This window comes from Panthera leo, chromosome E1, assembly GCF_018350215.1.
Source record: "Panthera leo isolate Ple1 chromosome E1, P.leo_Ple1_pat1.1, whole genome shotgun sequence".
NCBI lineage: Eukaryota > Metazoa > Chordata > Mammalia > Carnivora > Felidae > Panthera > Panthera leo.
Genome location: NC_056692.1, coordinates 11920643 through 11938794, shown reverse-complemented (window position 1 = coordinate 11938794; position 18152 = coordinate 11920643). Strand labels below are relative to the sequence as shown.

Genomic DNA, 18152 nt, shown 5'->3' with positions numbered 1-18152 from the left:
TTCCCAGGTCCCCAGTGACAGTAAAGCCACCAGGGCCGCTGGCCAGGGAGCAGCTCGGGCCAGGAGCAGGTTGGAGGGAAGCGGGCGCTGCCAGGGTGCAGCCCAGGGGGCGGGGGCCCCCGCCGTCCTCACGAGGCTCAGCGTCACGGTCACGGAGGGACCAGATGTGGACAGAGCCCACAGAAGGACACAGACGGGCGGATTTCTAGTTCTTGGCATACCTTTCTCCCCTGGCTGAGTCGATCTGATCGCTGCTTGTCCGAAGAGCCCTAAGCTCGGAATTCAGCTGCTTACACACGTGGTCTGTTTCTCTGGTTTTTTCCTTTTTTCATCCAGATAACACCGTTTCACAGGGGACATCTCTCTCCTTAGCATGCCCCACTAATCTCTCGAGGAGCCCCTCCCGCCCCGCCCTCCACCCCGGCACCCGCACCTCTGCCTGACTGCAGCCTGCACGCACGGCGCCGGGCCCGGTGCTAACGGTGTGTTTCTTTTTCTCCTGCCCTCGTGTCCACCCAGAGTCTGAAGGAAGGCCTGACCGTGCAAGAACGCTTGAAGCTCTTTGAATCCAGGGACTTGAAGAAAGACTAGCTGTGTCCCGTTCAACTTGAACACACACCCCTCCCGGCTCGCGGCAGCACTACCCAAGCGCCGCTTCTTGTCTGTACCTTTATTTTTTATTACTATCGTTGTCATTACCGTTGTCATCATTAACTGTGGGTATGGATGCATGAGAGACTGATTTATGGGTTGTTCACATCGTTCCCCGCTGTGTTGATTCCCAGTTCCCGTGTCCTCGTCAAAGCTTCGTTCCCACGGTATCCAGAAACCCGCCAGGCAGCGGGGGCCGGGAGGGCTGTCCGCTCCCGGCCGGGTCTGCACAGAGCCCCCTCCCGCCGCAGCCACCGCACTCACCGTCAGTATTAAGGCCCAGCAGTCTGTCGATAAGCTAGCTCGTCCCGCCGGGTGCACTGTGCGGACTCGGGGCCCGGGCGGTTGTCGCTCTGCCGCGTCCGGGTCGCTCGGAGAGAGCAGGGCGTCAGGTGGCGGCACCGACAACTCACTAGTCTTCGGGAGAAGCTGGGAGAGCAGGTCGGGGGGCACGGTTCACAACCCCCGGTCACCACCTTTGGCTTGGGAGAAGGACGGCGTTTTGTATGGGTCCCACTAATTCAGCTTAGAGCCGCACCGCAGATAATCGCGGGAGACCTTTCACAACCTGGAGAATGTCGAAAGCAGCCATTCCTATTTTTGTTTGTTTTTTATTAAATCTTGCACAAAACCCCGGCCCCTCGCATTCCTTCCTACGCTCGCTCCTTTGTTGGTCACCAGTAGCCCTGGTCTCTTCCTAACAACTTAAGAGTGTTGACCTGTGGCCTGGGCTGCAGACCGTGCTTACAAAGCCTGATGAATTCCCTTGGGGAATCAGTCAAGGGGAAAGACTGTTCCGGTCTTTAACCTTTCTGAAAGAAACCTCCACATTGCTTCTGAGAAGGCTGAGTGAAGACCCCTATGTTAAGTCAAAAAGAAAGTGCAGAGGATGTCGGAATCAGATGAAAACTGCCACTGTTGTTTTTAACTCTACTCTGAGCTCTGAAAGGTTCTCGCGCAGCATTCAGGGAGCCTAAAGTAAACCTGTGCTAGCAAAGTTGCGTTTTCTAACAGTCAGAGTGAGACCTCTTTACCTGCCGTGACACACGACGGCAGTTCTCGAAAACCTCTCACGCTGGGGTGTCCTTCCCGGCGCCCGGAAAACCATTAATCCTGTCGAGACGAGGACTGTAAACAAGCCCCGCCTAGTGGGAAGCCGTTCGCGGCTCTGGGCTCCAGAGCGGCCGGAAGTGCTGCAATAGAGTGTCGGGAGGAGCTCGTTCTGGTCTCGCCGCCTCTGTCTCCCGTTGATTTTACTGCCAAGAGCGCACTTTCACTCTGTCGATGCTTCCGTTAGGTGGGGAGTCTGGGTACGTGGGCACTTTGGGGGTAGAAACTTGGAAATCACCTTGCTCAGTCTCTAGATTCGGTTAACAAGGTCATCCAGGGAAAGCCCCGGAAAGGCCGGGCAGAAGGGTCTGGGGCGTGCTGTCTTCTAGTGGGAATAAACTCCGAGCCGTCCACTGGCATCGAGGCTCTTCTGTGCACCAACCTCCAGAGTCTTAACCCACACCTGTCACTCTTTTGCTGCTATTCCATGTTTTTAAAGGCAAGAGAATGTTAGGTCTGGGTTTTCAATGCTACTCACCAGACACCCCACACCACCCCCGGTGTAGACTGGCAGCATTTTTAGGAAGGACCATGGTTTTGTGCGTGTGCCGCTCAGCATGGGATGCTCCGGATCCCGTGGTCCATTCTTTGGGCTCTAGAACGCTATTTAACACGTATGTCCTCCAGGGCAGAGAGTGAGGTGATGGCCAGCAGGATCTGATGGGGCGGGGGCCTTGTTGCCTGGTCCCCGCACAGACCGTCTCAGCAGCACGGTTTCACGTCACTCCTTCGGAGAACTCCCCTCCTCTACCGCAGTTTCCTTAGTGAGTGTCCCTGCTGCCTCTGGGGACTCTAGCCCTTCTCCAGGCAGCCCCCTGCCTCCAGCCCTCTCTGGCTTCTGGTTTCCTGGCAGGGTCCCTGCATGGAATCCAGCCCCACCTGCCTCCGGACCGTGCCGAGGGTCCGAAACCTGCAGTACTTTAAATAGGTCAGAGCACTTTACGCACCTGTGTTCATCACTCAGCCCTTGAGGTCGCACCTCGGGAGTCCTAGGAACAGCCGTATGCGGAGGTGGAAGGCAGAGACCAAGAAAGACAGATCTGTCACCGCAGCCTCTGAGGGCTCCGCCTCCTCGCCCCAGAGACCACAGAACTCGCTCCCCTGGGCTGCTTCAGTCTGGGCGTTACCAGGAACGGGCTACAAACCGGGGCGCCCTGGCTTCTCTCTAACAAAAGGCTGCTCCTGCTGCAGCCTCTAGAAAAGGCCCCAAGCCTAGCCTGGTCTTGCTGAGCGTCGCATAGTGACAGCTATGGCCTAGAACCCGATCTGAACCACCTGCTGATAAGCCGGTCCTCTGGCTGGAGAGAGCAGACAGAACAGAATAAAGGGGGCTTCACTTTACCACCTCTGTGTTGCACCCCAATCCCGCTGTGCATGGTCTCCGTAGAGCACCCAGAACCCCGAGGAGGTTTTAGCCACCAAGTTCCTGAGAGAAGAAAGAATAAAGCTGTGGGGGTGGAGTTGCTTTCTGTGCCGGTGGAGAAGGGTCCTTCGGTGGATGGGGTAGTGTAGGTGATTGTGAACTTGGGGTGCTCCCGCTGCTCCTGGTGCCGACCGGGCAGTGGGGGCGTCCCCACTTCCCAGTGGAAGATGAGCACGTGGATCGAGTCTTCCCAGTTGTAATGATCTTCCTGTAAATGGTCACTGGTCCCTCTGTGGTTCGCTAGCAGCTGACAAGCCATCAAACACGCGAACGGGAAAATGGAACCATTTGACTTCGACGGGGTCTGTGCGTAAGATCCGCGCTCACGTCTGCACGTGCGTGCGCACACATGCCGAAGAGCCGCTTTCTGCCAGTCAGGCTCCTTTATCGACGTGTGTGACTTCAGCGCCTGCTAGCATTCCGGTGACCGTAGCTGTCTGCGGCCTCCCTGGCAGACGTGCGGCAGAGCACTTTGCCTTTGGAAATGGAAACTTGCACCGTAAGGCCTCAAACTGGGTCTGAACTTGATGGAGGAGGTGAGGGCCATCCTGGGGCGACAGGTGGGGGCCATGGGAGGAATGTGTGGGTTTGTCAAGAGCCAGAATCAGAGGCTCCTCCCTAGGAATCCAGTGAGTGGAAAGGCCCCAGGCTCTGGCTAGTTAAGAGGAACCTGTGACGCAGTGGACTCACCAGTCACTAGCTCACCGACCCAACAGGTAGGCCTCGGGGGGCCTCACAGCGGCCAGACTCGGGGAGAGAGCGAATTGCGGTTCCTAAGAAATGTAATTGTGACCCTAGGGGTCTGTCTGAAAGGGACTGTGACAGTTGTTAATAAGGCCACGAAACAAAACCGATGGCATAAAAAAACAAGTTTTAGGGTTCCAGTTGATAGTGTTTATCTCACCATGGAGGGAGCTGGAACACTTAACCTGAGAACCGAGCACGATCCTTGTCACTGCTGCCTGGCGGTCCCCTTGGCAAGTCCGGCTTTAGCCTGGGCCTGGGCCTGGGGCAGCACTTGTCTGCCCCACCCCTGCTGGAGGCCGGGCACCTGCCCCGTGGCCACTTTTCTCGGGCTTTAAAGCAACGCACGCGGCTGTGCCGGGGTCCCCGACAGCTCGCCGGCTACAGGGAAGCACTGCGGGCACCCCCACGTGTTCCCCACTCAGATGAGCCAGCGGGCAGTGCGTTTCTGCCTCCACTCCCCTGGCTCCCAGAGCTGCCCAGGCCCCTTTGGCGGACTCAGCCCATGCATCACCCGTGGCCTGATCTCAGGCCCCGCGTGCTCTGTCACGGCTGGCCACACACCAGCTCTTCTCCAGGCACTCGGAGCTGTTTTCACTCAGTGGAAAGAATGCGGCCCATCAACACGTCTTCTCAAATCTAAAAGTAGTCCTGAAAGTAAGCGTCCGCATCGCTGTCCCACGGAAGCTTGCCACAGTTTTTAACTCCGTCGAACACACAACTTCAGAAAGCCGGACAACTACAGAATTCAGCAACCCTTCATCACCAGGAAAGGTGGGAGGGAGGGGGTATTTTTAAAGTTCTTACAAAGGACAGGGAAGCAGGTAGTAAAAGGAAAAAAGCTTGTGCTCATCAGCAGCTTCGCTTCTCTGGAAACGTCCGTCCTTTGGAATACCTCCCATCCTGAACATCCTGGAAGCGGAGCTCCTGCCGTGCATTCTGTCAGATAGGAATTTGCTTCACGAACAGATCTGACGTGCCGCCCGGACGTGTTCTCCATCAGCTGGGATCGGCGGGCAGCTCTCGGGGCCCTGGCGCCACGGTGTCCACTCTTCACCAGGGCCTGGGGAGGTGCTGCCGAAAACTTGCTTGTGCTGACGCTTCTTACAGTTCAGGTATTTGCGTGCCGCTTTGTGTCGTCTTTCATCACGGGCTCTCGCCCCTTGGGTCATTCTTGAGAGACGAGGCCCTGTACTGTCTGCTCGGTCAGCAAACGCTACGATACCTAAAAGGCGTGAGCTCAGACAGGAGACCCCTGATCCGAGGAGAGATCTTTCCATCCACCTGAGATTGGGTCAAAAGGTAAAGTCCACTGTTCTCAGCACCACGTAGGACATCGTGGGACGCGTCCCCCGCTCCACAGCTGGCCGCGTCTGCCCGGAGACGGGGTCCGTGGTACTTGGATGGGGTGCCGTTGCTCTCACACCTGGACGCTTTCAGTGAGGCCGTACTTCCCACGGTGGAAAGTTTCAATGACAACCACCCCGAAGTGAGTCTGGTAAAACCACTTGTTTTGGGTTCTTTGTGAGGAAGACAGGACATAAACACAGTACGAAAACGAACATCGATTTCTCTCAAGGGTTGTCGGCTGGAAAAGACCCAGCCTCATTCTTCTGCCCTTTTGAAAACAAGTTTCGAGTATTCTGGTTTCTTTATTAAAGGGAAGGGGTCTCCCTTCTTGTCTTTCAGCAGAGGAATCTGAGCAGAGTACGAGGAATACCTCAGCACCACCCCAGCCCCACTGTAGGGAGCAAGGACCACCTGCCCCAACACAGCCTGGGCCCCTTCCCCCTAGGTGCCCGCGTGCCTTGTGGAGAGGAGCCCGCCTCACTGGCTTCCAGCTTCTCTGTGTAAAAGCCACTGTTTACTTGCTTCAAAATAACCTACGTTATACAGAGTGAGCGGTGTAAATATTACTCAGAAATTACCGCAGGGATTTTCGTGACAGAGTTGGTATGGGTTTAAAAAGATCCCCTCGTAAGCTAGGGAGGACGGCTTTGGGTTCAACACTGAACGCCACCCAGAGTGATAAGGAACCGTTTCTAACGGGTGATGCACCTTCTTCAAAGCTTCGGTCACCTCATGGGCGGTTTTCAGGAGTGCATGCCAGCATCTGAAGTAACAGGAGGCCTGCATCCACGCGCGTTTTCTCTGGAAGAACTCCGTCATACTTGCTCCCGGCCGAGCCATTCGGAGGCCTCCAGGAAAAGCAGGACCGTGGAGAACGTGGTGGGCACATCTTCCCCAGATCTTTCTGTGGCGATTTCAGGCCTGTAGGGAGACGTCGTGGAAGGCACTGCTCTGGCCCGAGCGGCCGGATGGGGGGACTCGTGACCCCTCGCTGGGCCGGGCGTCTGCATGTCCCCCACTCCTAGGTCCTGTGGGAAGTGTCGAGGGTGCAGAGCTGCCAGCGCGGTCCCTTTGCATCGTGTGTCCGCGTCACTTTGGGGAGGGAACGTGCGGGAAACCGGCTCATCCGGTGCATAGGCTGACCCAGGAGGACTCGGAGGTCCCAAGGGTGAAGCACATGGTCCGTGGGCGTCGGTCGGGGGCTGGTGGGGGAAGGGAGAGCTTCTCGGGATGCAGTCCGAACACCGGAAGGAATGAAGTTCTGGAAAAGCAGCGGTCGCCGGACACAGTCGGCCTGCCACCCGTCACGTGTCTGTGCCCTTCACAACTAGTTGTATCACATATTTCAGTTTTGTTTTATAGGAAGCTAGGAATAGATTATATAAAGAACACTAAAGTCATTATTGTGTTATAAGTTTGTATCACAAAACCAATTACGATGGATTTTAGGATTTACCTTTAGTATTAATGACTTCTCTACTGACTTACTGTTAGGACTTAAAACCAGTTAAGTGCTAAGAATTCATGTGGTTTTCCTAATATTTATAAAGTGTAAAGTTTCTAAGTGACTCCTCACCAATTGTAATTCTTAATAACTTTTCTCACAAATACACTCTTGTGTCAGAGGGAACGTCTCGGTCCAGCGACCAAGGACGACAACGCTAGGCCAAACTGCTGGGGGAGCCGATACACGAACAAAGTGGAACGTGTACATAACTTTCTGCTGTGACAAGTTTGGAAATAATCCACAGCAGTGACTTCTGTCACAGCTAATTATTGCAACAGTCGGGTGATAACGTGTTCAAACAACAAGCCCGTGTAATTCTAACCGGGGTTTCATTTCTGTACTAACGCTAAGTGGTAACGTTCTCTGAACAACGTGTGTGGAGGCCTCTGGGCTTGGCAGCCCCCCACTGCCTCCCCGCGCTGGGGCGGCCCCAGGGGCTCTGCCAGGGGGTTGGGGGGGGGGGTGGCATCTTCTGTCCGGCCACACTGCCCTCCCGAAGAGGTGAGCCCGGTCAGCCAAGCTGCTCGCTCTTCCGACAATTCAACATTTTGATGGTTTCATTGAGGCTTTTTTAAAAAAATAAACCGTTTCTGAACAACTGTTCACAATTGAAGTGTTCCTTTGTCAAAATATTTATTCCTTTGTGTGACATGCTAGATTCCCATGGATGCAGCTGATCGTTTCTACTTTGTAAATATTACCTAACTTTACATAAACTATATCATAATAAACTATTTTTGCATCACCCTGGCATGCTGTGAATGGGAGTTTGTTCAATGGAGAGACATGCACAATATTCATTTAAATCAGAATATGGAAACCTGTCAGTAGCCTAGAGACTTATCCTGGAGTTTTTTGGTTTTCGTTTTGTTTGGCTTTAAAAACAAAAGTGTTTTCAAAGTTAGGGGTTTATCAGCATTTTAAAATCAGGAGATTTCACATAAAAGTCTGTATTGTGGGGCATCTGGGTGGCTCAGTCGATTAAGCATCCAACTTCAGCTCAGGTCCTGACCTCATGGTTTGTGGGTTTGAGCCCCACGTCGGGCTCCACGCTGACAGCGGGGAGCCAGCTTGAGACTCTCTCTCTTGACCTTTCTCTGTCCCTCCCCAACTCCCGCTTTCTCTCTCAAAATAAGTAAAGTTTAAAAAAAAAAAAAACTACCTATGTTCACATACAATGCATAATATTTTATATCATGAATCAAATGAAGGTACATTGGCTCTGCTCTAGAAACCTTCAAGGGAGGCCAAAAGCAGCATAAAAAATACTAAAGAGAGGAAGGAGCTAGAACTATCAATCAAGGAAATAGAACTCTCATATCTGCCCCTTTATTATTAGGTTTTTTACAATAAAGTTGTACTTGGTGTTTCAAAGAGAAAATACATCCTATCTCATGACCCAGTACACACACACACACACACACACACACACACACACCATAACCCAAAACTTCACAAAAGAATGCACCCTACATTCTGTTAAATTTTTTAAAATTCTAGTTGTGGCCCACTGAATAGAATAAGAAAATAAGAAACTGGATTTTCCCAATATTGCCACAACCTTTGGAATGAAATAGGTGAAAGTGTGTGGAAATCCAAACTTTTATTCAGTAAACAGAAAAAAACAAATTCTGACTCTACCTATTGGAAATCAACTTCTGGAATTCAAAAAACTTAGAAAAAATAGAGTACAGACATACAAAGTAGCATACCTCCGGTGTGCTATTCCAGTTGTTTAAAAATGTTTCGATAATTTTTTGTTCTTTAAAAAAATTCTAGACACTGGTCCTAATGGTATTCTAATAACTTTAACATTTTTTTAAAGCTGTGTAATTTGCAATTGTGAAAATCAGTTGGCACTTAGAAAATCTAGCATCCTTTCATGATCAAAGCACTCAGCAACCTAGGAATACAAGTAAGCAAATTCAGTGTGATAAAGAACATTTATAAAAACCCCACGACTTCATACTTAATGGTGAAAAACTGGAAACTTTCCCCTGAAGATCAGCAACAAGACAAGGATAGCTCTTCTCACCATATATATTCAACACTGTACTGGAGATTCTAGCCAGGCAAGAAATAGGAAAAACGTCCATGCTGAAAAGGAAGAAGTAAAAACTGTATCTGCAGGTAACATGATCTTGTATATGGGAACCTAAGGGAATCCACTAAAAAAATCTATTGAAACTGATATGAGGTCTGCAAGTTTGCAGGATACAACATTCATATACAAAAATGAATTGTATTTAGTAGCAGCCTGAAACAAAGCAATTCCATTTGCAATAATATCAAAAAGAATAAAATACTTGGGAATCAACTTTTTTGAAAGAAGTGTAAGACTTAGACACTGAAAACTACAAAAAAAAAGTAAGATTTAAACAAATGGAAAGGAATCCCATGTTCACGGGTTGGAAAATGTGATATCGTTAGAACGGCAATACTCTCCAACTTGATCTACAGACTCAACACAATCCCAGCTGCTTCTGCAAAAGCTGATCAGCTGATCCTAAGATTCATAAAGACATGTAACGGGACCCAGGATAGCCAAAACCATGTTGGAAAGAAGAACAAAGTTAAAGGACTTGTTTACCGGGTTTCAAAAGTTGACACAAAGCCTAAGTAGTCAAGACAGTGTGTGTACTGGCACGGGGACTGACACAGACCAATGGACCAGAATTAAGAATCCAGAAAGAAGCAATTGCATTTAGGTGATCAACTGATTTTTAACAAGAATACCAAAACCATTCAGGGTAGAAAGAATCATCTTTTCAACAAATGGTGCTGAGACAACTAGCTATCCACATATAAAAGAATGAAGTTGGACCCCCTGCCTCTCACCATACACAAAACCTCAAAATGGTTCACAGACCTGACCCAAAAGTGGACAGACCCAATGGGGGTCAGAGATGAGAATGAAGAGACCGGAGAACGTGGCATGGGCAGCCATGCTGAGGCCTCACCTTTCCATTCCGACCACTGCTTTTCCCACCACCACTGACCCCCGAGGCTCACCTACCTTTTGGTGCAGATAACAAGGCAAGTAGCAATTGGTCAGGGGAAGAATGCCTGCAACAGGTGCTCTGGGGGACTTCAGAAAGTTTTTGAACACGACAGTGTTGAGCTGAACTGCAAGATGAAGTTTGCTATCTACTTGCCACCAAAGGCAGAAACTGGAAAATGCCCTGCACTATACTGGCTGTCTAGTTTAACTTGCACAGGACAAAATTTTATGTGAAAGATTATCAAGCTGCTTCAGAACGTGTCCTTGTCATCACCGTTCCAGACACCAGCACATGTGGCTGCAATATTAAGGGAGGCGAGGGCTGGGACTTTGGCACTGGTGCTGGGTTTACGTGGATGCCACTGAAGAGCCTTGGAAAACTACCTACAGAATGCACTATTACGTAACTGAGGCGCTTCCTCAACTCATAAATGCCAGCTTTCCAGTGGGCCCCCAAAGGATGTCTATTTGGGGCCGTTCCACAAGAGGCCACAGAGCTCCGACGTGTGTTGGAAGAATCCTGGAAAATACAAATCTGCATCAGCCGCTCTCCAGTGTGCAACCCAGCGCTCTGTCCTGCAGGCAAAAAAGAAGCCTTTAGTGAATATTTGGGATCAGATACAAAGTAAAGGGAAGGCTTCTGATGCCACCCATCTTGTGGTCCTGTCCGGGTTCTCAGCCTGACACACTAATTGGTCAGGAAAAAGACGGCCAGTTCCTTTCAGATGGACAGTTACTACCTAGTAACTTCACGGCTGTCTCTACAGAAAAGAGAGTCCCTTTTGCTTTTGGATTACAAGTGGGTTATGATCACAGTCACTACTTCATTGCAATCTTTATTGCTGGTCACATCAGGCATCATGCAAAATACCCGAATGCATAAAAAACTTCAGATAAGAGAATTTCCAGGATTATAATCCTGCTATAAACAGAACTGTAGGGGGAAAGTACTTCAAAACATTGTATTTCATAGTGCTAAAAATGCATCATTCCATAGCTGAATCACTTTCTGAATAAACATATAAGACCTAGAAAAAACGTGGTTCACAGACTGACACAAGGAGCTAAGAGAATAATACTCCGAGAAAAAAACACAGAAGCAAATCTTTGCGACCTTGGGTTGGGTGACAGTTTCTCAGATATGACACCAAAATCCAAACAACAGAGGTTAAAAACAGGTATTTCTAACACGCAAATGCCAACAGTACCCAAGAAAGTGAAAAAAGACCATCCAGAGAATGGGAGAAATTATTTGCAAATCATATTTCTGATAAGGGACTGGAGTCCGAAATATAAAAAGAACTCTTAGAATCCTTATAATTCATATGAAGTTATAGGTCATAACTTATAACTCTTATAATTCATCAATAAAAAGGCAACCCAATATTTTAAAAATGGGCAAAGGACTTGAACAGACATTTCTCCAAAGACAATATACAAACGACAGGGACATGAGATGTTCATCTTCATTAGTCATCAAGAAAAGGCAAGTCAAAACCACAATGAGATACCACCTCACACCCAGTGAGCTGGCTATAATTTTAAAAGTCAGTAATAATTTTCTGTTGGCAAGGTTGTGGAGAAGAAGAAACCCTCCTACACTGCTGGTTGGAATGGAAAAGTCTGGTAGTTTCTCAGACAAGAGTTCTTGGACCCCAAAAATCTACTCCTAGCTATGTACTTGAGAAGTGAAAACATATCGGCGTGAACACTTACATGTGAAATGTTTACAGCATCATTATTTGTAATGGTGGAAACCAAAATGTCCATCAAACGATGAATGGGGTTTTTTTTAATGTATATCCACGTGACAGAATATTCTATGACTCAACTACAGAAAGAAGTGAAATACTGACACGCACATGCTACAACAGGGACAGCCTCAAAAACATTATGCTGAGTGAAAGAAGGCACATACAAAACGCCACATACTGTAGGATTCCATTTATAGGAAAATCCAGAGACAGGAAGGAGACGGTTGCCAAGGGCTGGGAGGGGCAGAGAACGGAGAGTGCTGCTCTTGGGACATGGTTTCTTTCTGGGCTGAAGAATACGCTCTGGGATCCAAGAGTGGCGATGGCCGCACAACTCTGTTATATACTAAAAACCACTGAATTGCATTCTTCAAAAGGGTCAATCTTTTCATGTATGATTCATGTATGAATCTCAATGAAGTGTTTTTTTTTTTAAGTAATCAGCTGTTTTAAAAACAATTCAAAAGAACCAAAACATGCTTTAAAATATAAGACAGCTGTAGGCCACCGGGTTGGCTCAGTCGGTTAAGCATCCGACTCTTGATTTTGGCTCAGGTCACAATCTCGCAGTTGGTGAGTTCAGGCCCCAAATCGTGCTCCACATTGTCAGCCTGCTTGGGATTCTCTCTCTCCCTCTCTGTCCCTCCCCCACTCACTGTCTCTCTCAAACAAACTGACACACACACACAATACTGTTGGGGCACCTGGGTGGCTCACTTGGTTAAGTGCCCAACTCTTGGTTTCAGCTCAGGTCATGATCTCACAACTTCGCAGCTTCTGCCTCGCACGGTGTCTGTCTCTCTCCCAATAAATTAAAAAGACACGTTGTATTGGTTCCTTCAAACCTTCCTGGTGTACTTCACAGCTATGGGCACTGTCGCGGCCAATTCCCACTCCAACGGTGTTTTCTTTTTTTTTTTTTTTTTTTTTTTAATTTTTTTTTTAATGTTTATTTATTTTTGAGACAGAGAGAGACAGAGCACGAACGGGGGAGGGTCAGAGAGAGAGGGAGACGGGAGACACAGAATCCGAAACAGGCTCCAGGCTCCGAGCAGTCAGCACAGAGCCCGACGCGGGGCTCGAACTCACATACCGCGAGATCGTGACCCAAGCCGAAGTCGGACGCTTAACCGACTGAGCCACCCAGGCGCCCCTCCAACGGTGTTTTCTAATCATAAGGGTTGCAGGAGGAAGTGTTATCTCACCACAGTTCTTTTCAGAAAACCCGAATCTTGTGAGATTTGATTTCCTACTGCTAAGATAATGAAGATAACAATATAAACAAAGCCATTAAATAAAAAATCTTACGAGATCATTTAGGAATCCTGAAAACATCCAGACAGCTCGGCTAGGTCACCTTATGCGCGCACGGTTACTAACATACGTCTGAGCGCCAGCCTGCTTCTAGAAGAAGGGGATGCAAGCCACGGCAAAGACCCAGATACCAGTGAGAGTGAGCTGCACGCAAGCCAACCTTCACAGGTTGGAGGAAAATGCTGGAAATCCTGCCACGGCGGCATGGACATCTTCGAGAACACTTTAGACGGTCCCCCAAGGAACACTGAGGTCTTACTCCTGCCTGGGGCTCCTCTCTTGACCAGCAGTCTCTAAATAGCCGTATGTCATCCACTGCTGCAAAATGGTATTTGTTTCATTAACAGCACCCACGATTTGGATCTGCAAAAGGCAAAGACACACTACTAACATTCCAGAGTAAGAACGCCTTTATTCAAACGTGCAGACGTGCAGGACGATGCGGCTTCAGCATCCAGGACACAGACACATCCTACAACTCCTCCTGTTTTCTCTCCAGAACACAGGCTGCAGGAGTGCAGAAGCAACTTGGGGGGAAAAAACACATTCAGTCCAAAACCATTTCCTGTGAGTTCCAATCCATGTATTATACTTGTTAGCTTCAATTAAATCAGGAAAATTAACTTTGCATGTACTTGCCTAACACAGTAAGTCAAAGATAACTTTAAACAAGGAAAAACATGCCACGATGAGTGGTCTCTCCAGGTGGCTCCATGAGTGTGATGGGGAAAGTGAAACACGCCCAACAGACGTCAGGACGATTACATACAGAAATAGGACAAGATGGCCAAATCGCTATTCAGGTGTCATGTGAACAATCTCTCCATAAAGATACACGTTAATGAAAAAATAACATTTCACAAATGTACGTAAGATAGCTATTGTAATTAATGGTGAAAGCAAATCCCTGAGCTGAGAATAAAAACAGATCTGTGAGGTGCCACAGCCTGAAAAGAGGCTCTCTTCTAGTTTATTCCTCCAGATGGTCAGGTAACCCACGATTGATTACGCTGAGCCAAAAATGCCAATTAGCCAAGTTCACAGGTGGTACAGTGAAGGTCACTTCTAAGTGCACAAAATTACCTTGAATGCGAGCATGCTAACAATTAAAGGCTTAACACAGAAACAGAAGCAGCCTCTGGCCACTTCCAGTCCTTGCTGATAGACGGAGCAACTCACCACGATGAAAACAGAAGGGAAGCTGTGGAAGATGAACATTCTCCTGGGTACTTGTGGGGTTCTTTTTTTCTCCTGTGTATTTATTTTAAAGGGTCACCATGCAAGGCACCCCGGCTAGGACAATGACCTGCCCGCTGTGGTGGCAACCAATGTTTGCAGGGGGGCCCGGAAGGCGGCTCCCACTCCTGCCGTGCCCGGCACCCCCCTCTCCTGCCCTTTTTCCTGACTTCTCTCCTTAACCTCTTCGGACTCAAACCTGCCCATAAGCACCCACGAGCCGCTGACAGCAGAAATGGAGAGACTGCCCACCTCTGGCCCATCCCAGGGGGTTAGCTGTGCTGGAAGGGTTGGGCCAGGCCAACAGGAAAGGAGGAGACAGTGTGGGAGACAGTGCCAGGGGAGCGGATGCCATAGCAAGAGATTCTCTAGAATCAGGAAGAGGAATCAGCCTTTACATCCTGAAAGAGGTATCTTGCCTTTTCTGTACAGCAGGAGAAACCCGGCCCAAGGCAGGAGGCGAGTTCCAGAACGCCCATTCCTGAAAAGCTGTCGCCGAACATACTGGTGGGAAGCGAGCTGACCTGAAACAAGAGACTCGGGTTGCAGGGATTCCCTTTCCTCCTTAACCCCACTCTGCACTTCACTTTAGTGTTTTAATGAACAAGAACGGAGTCTGAATGTGTTTTTTCCTCACGTTGAGATTTCTCTCACGTAGACTGCACAGTCTGACACGGAACCCGGCAGCCGCTCTGGGCGGGCACAGGCCCGTCCTGAGTCCCATCCTTTTAGATCTGGTGTGGTTTCGACTGCGGGGACAAAAGTTCTGTAACGCCGAACACCGTTCTCGCCTTGAACTCTGAAGACAGAGGAGAGCAAAGCTTCAGTGATTCCTCTTCTTTTGTGGGAAAAAGGTATACTTTGTAGGATTAAACTCTTCCCAGATACGCTCAAATTCTTCCAGAAAAAGCCTCACATACTCTTCATCCTCCATAATCAAAACATTTTCTCTGTTGTTCTGAATGGCTTGAGTGGTCCAGTTGAGGGAGCCCGTGATCAGCACCTTCTTGTCCACTATGGCAAACTTGTGATGCATGTAGCCCAGGTCCTGATCGTGTCGCACCTGGATGCCTGCAAAAAGGGCAAGTCAGACTTCTCCACCGCCTCTTACAACGCTTTCGTTCAGACACCGGAGCCCCTCCTCAAGTGCAGACCGTTTCCCAGCAGCTGCTGCTCTAGTTCTGACTTGGTAGGGGAGACGGGAAGCTCGTCACCCTTGGGCAGGAGGCGGTGGCCGAGCCAGATGGTGACCAGCCGCTGCCAGCGCACAGGAGGGAAGGCCGAGGGAACGGCGAGCGTGGTGGCCCAGGACCGGGGGGCGGTGGGGACAGCCGGTCCCGAGGGGCGGGACGGCAACACTCACACCACTTGCCTTCTGGCGCCGACAGGCAGCCCTGGAACCTGGGTGAGGTCTGCCCGCCCGCACTTCTCAAGGACGCACCAACCAGCACAATCCCGGGTTACTGGTTCTGGGAGGGCCCATCACGGACCCTGCCAGAGGGGTCAGGGCAACAATCGTTCGCCGGGCTTTCCTTGCCTTCAAGCTCTCACTGGGCCCACCCCTGGAACTGGGGCACCCCTGCCAACGCCACGCACGCCAGCACCACACCCCACTGCGTAAGGGGAGGATGGGCCTCAAGCAGGAAGACTGCAGGAGAAGCCAGGCCCTGGGTGCTTCGGGCGAGGGAATGAAGTGTCACCCCAAAGCCAGCCGGCTGGGGCCCCTAACTCCCAGCATGCCCTGGGCCTTTCCGCCAAAGCAGAAAGAGTTCTAACTGCTACAAAACCGAATTCTCCCTCGCTTTGCCTCCTTCACTCGCCACGGAGCCTGTAATCCTTGCCTTTTGTTTTCCTGTCTGTCTCTCTCCTACCGTTTTCAAACTCCCCTCGGGCAGGACCCGTCTGTCCATCCTCCTCTGCCTCAACCCTGGAATAATGCCTACCTCCTGGGTTATCTGCTTAGTGGACGAGACCATAAGAAATGTGTGATTTAAGAGAACAGTTTAAAATAGGCTGCTTTGCAACAGAGGCACCAGACTTCACAAATAAAAATACAGGATGTCCAAATTAAGATGTGATTTCAGATAAACAACAAATACTTTTTTTATTTAAAAAAAAAAGGGGGGGGGGGGTAACGTTTCTTTTTGAGAGACAGTGCAAGCAGGGGCAGGGGAGGGACAGAGAGAGAGGGAGACACAGAATCCAAAGCAGGCTCCAGGCTCTGAGCTGTCAGCACAGTGCTGGACATGAGGCTCGAACTCACGAACCGTGAGATCATGACCTGGGCCGGAGTCAGACGCTTAACCGACTGAGCCACCCAGGTGCCCCTACAGATAGTTTTTTAAAGTAAGTGTGTCCCATGCAATATTTGGGACATACACTAAAAAGTATTCGTTGCTTATCTGAACTTCAAATTTACCTGGACATCCTGTATTTTGCCAGCAACCCTGCCTCGTAACCTTCCTATCCCAGGGGACCCGAACACCGCTTCTCTAACCAACCCGCCAGCAACCCCTGTTAGCTCTACCTTCAGAACAGATCTTAAGTCCCACATGCAAAACACAACTGTTATACTGAGGCTGAGGAGGAAATACAGACCTCACGGGTAAGCCCAGAATCTGAATTTAGACCCTTTGCAAAATTATTCATACTTCCCGCTTCAACTGTCCCCATCCCACTGCAAGAGAAAGGCCAGCCAGAGGTATCCGTCTTACCTGTCCTCCTGCAGCCGGAGAAACAAATTAACTGCTCACCATCTAAACATTTTAGCTCCACGTTTTTTAGTATATCGTTTTTATTCATTTCAAAAGCCCCAGCATAAAATTCACTAGTGCATTTATGGTGAAATGACTTTTCCTCCTTTGGCCCCTCAGTCCGGAAGCCCCACCTTCGCCATCTTGGCACACCCGCTCCTATGCACACGGTCACTGACAGTCCGCTAGCGGCGGGCCTTGCAGGTTTGTTTTTACAGTTCGCCCCTGATTTCCTGAGTGCTGCCTGGCTAAGCCATTGTCATTTCAGTCTGCTACGTCAAAAACTCAGCTGGTGGGGCTACATCCCCTGCCTCTACCCGGTACAGGCTTTCCCCACAGCCCCCCAAGGCCAACGCCAGTCATCAGAAACTGGGAATCACAGGAGCTACGTCCGCTTTCCCCGGTGTCGCTGGGCAGGCCCCCAGCCTCTGAGAATCCCCCAGATCTTCTCCACTAGCTGGGAACACACAGCCTGCTCACTCCTCCGGGCTCACACTCAGGTATCCAGCGTTAACACCTCCCTGCACAGAAGTGCACCCACTGGGTGAAGGCAGGTGCTCTTTACAGACGGCCCTGGAGTCTCTCCAGACTAAACCATCCTGACCTCACAAGGCCACCAGGGGACATATATGGGGTCTCACCTATACTCAGACCCCCCCACCAAGTTTCTGCTTTTGACATTCTCCCCCACTGCCTAAGGCCCCCGGGGTCACATCATTCGCCAGGCTGGGGGCCTGATGACCCTCCCCAGAGGTTCTCCACGGACCTGAGTCCCAAGCCGGGACTGCCGGCCTCTCTGGCCCGGCCTACCTGCCTTGCGGAGCAGGCCGATCTGCGAACCGTTAAGGGCCATGTAGTCGCAGTCGGTAATGACCCGGACGCGCACCCCGCGCTGGTGAAGCAGCTGCACCGCGCGCCCCAATTGCGGGCTGGAGAAGGCAAAGAGGCAGAGCTCGAGGCTGGCGCGGGCGGCCAACAGGGCGCCCAGCAGGCGGCTGAGCGAGCTCTCGCCGTGGGGCAGGCTGCACGGGCAGCCCGCTGGCGGCCCCGACGGCCCCTTGCTCGGGGCCTGCAGCAGAGCCTCGGTGCAGGTCACCTGCGACGGGAAGAAGAGCACCTCGCGCCGCAGAGGGCTCTGCCACCCTCGCCGTCGCCAGGCCCGCAACCAGCGCAGCACGGAGGGCAGCGCCTCCAGAGCCAGCGCGAGACCCACGGTCGCCACAGCCGCCACCTGCCAACGTAACCGCTCCATGCCGCCCCGACCTGCCCCGCCGCCCACGGCGCCTGCGCGCGTGCCCCCGGCCACGTG

The 18152-nt window shown here is 50.7% G+C and overlaps 2 protein-coding genes and 1 pseudogene across 5 annotated transcripts in view; 2 read left to right on the top strand and 1 right to left on the bottom strand.

Annotated features, from left to right (window-relative positions):
• Window positions 1–7535, top strand: part of LOC122206718 (myosin phosphatase Rho interacting protein) — a 154106-nt gene extending 146571 nt beyond the window's left edge. For 2 of the 3 annotated variants that reach the window (XM_042916158.1, XM_042916160.1), the window contains one exon: window positions 520–7535. In XM_042916158.1, coding sequence (XP_042772092.1) covers window positions 520–591 — 72 coding nt within the window. In that variant the 3' untranslated portion in view covers window positions 592–7535. The remainder of the gene's footprint in view (window positions 1–519) is intronic. The other variant, XM_042916159.1, reaches the window with a different exon arrangement.
• Window positions 7536–9678: 2143 nt separating this feature from the next.
• On the top strand, window positions 9679–10669 carry LOC122206970 (annotated as a pseudogene).
• Window positions 10670–13246: 2577 nt separating this feature from the next.
• On the bottom strand, window positions 13247–18129 carry PLD6 (phospholipase D family member 6). Of its 2 annotated transcripts, XR_006196562.1 has the most exons (3): window positions 17654–18129; window positions 14728–15161; window positions 13247–14614 (listed from the first exon to the last, which is right to left on the bottom strand). XR_006196562.1 is itself a non-coding variant. In XM_042916161.1 (2 exons), the coding sequence occupies exons 1-2, from the start codon at window positions 18093–18095 to the stop codon at window positions 14914–14916; spliced, it is 690 nt and encodes a 229-aa protein (XP_042772095.1). In that variant the 5' UTR covers window positions 18096–18129; the 3' UTR covers window positions 13247–14913. The 2 variants fall into 2 exon arrangements, 1 of the variants encoding a protein (XP_042772095.1); XM_042916161.1 differs by having other exon boundaries at window positions 13247–15161.
• Between the last annotated feature and the right edge of the window lie 23 nt (window positions 18130–18152).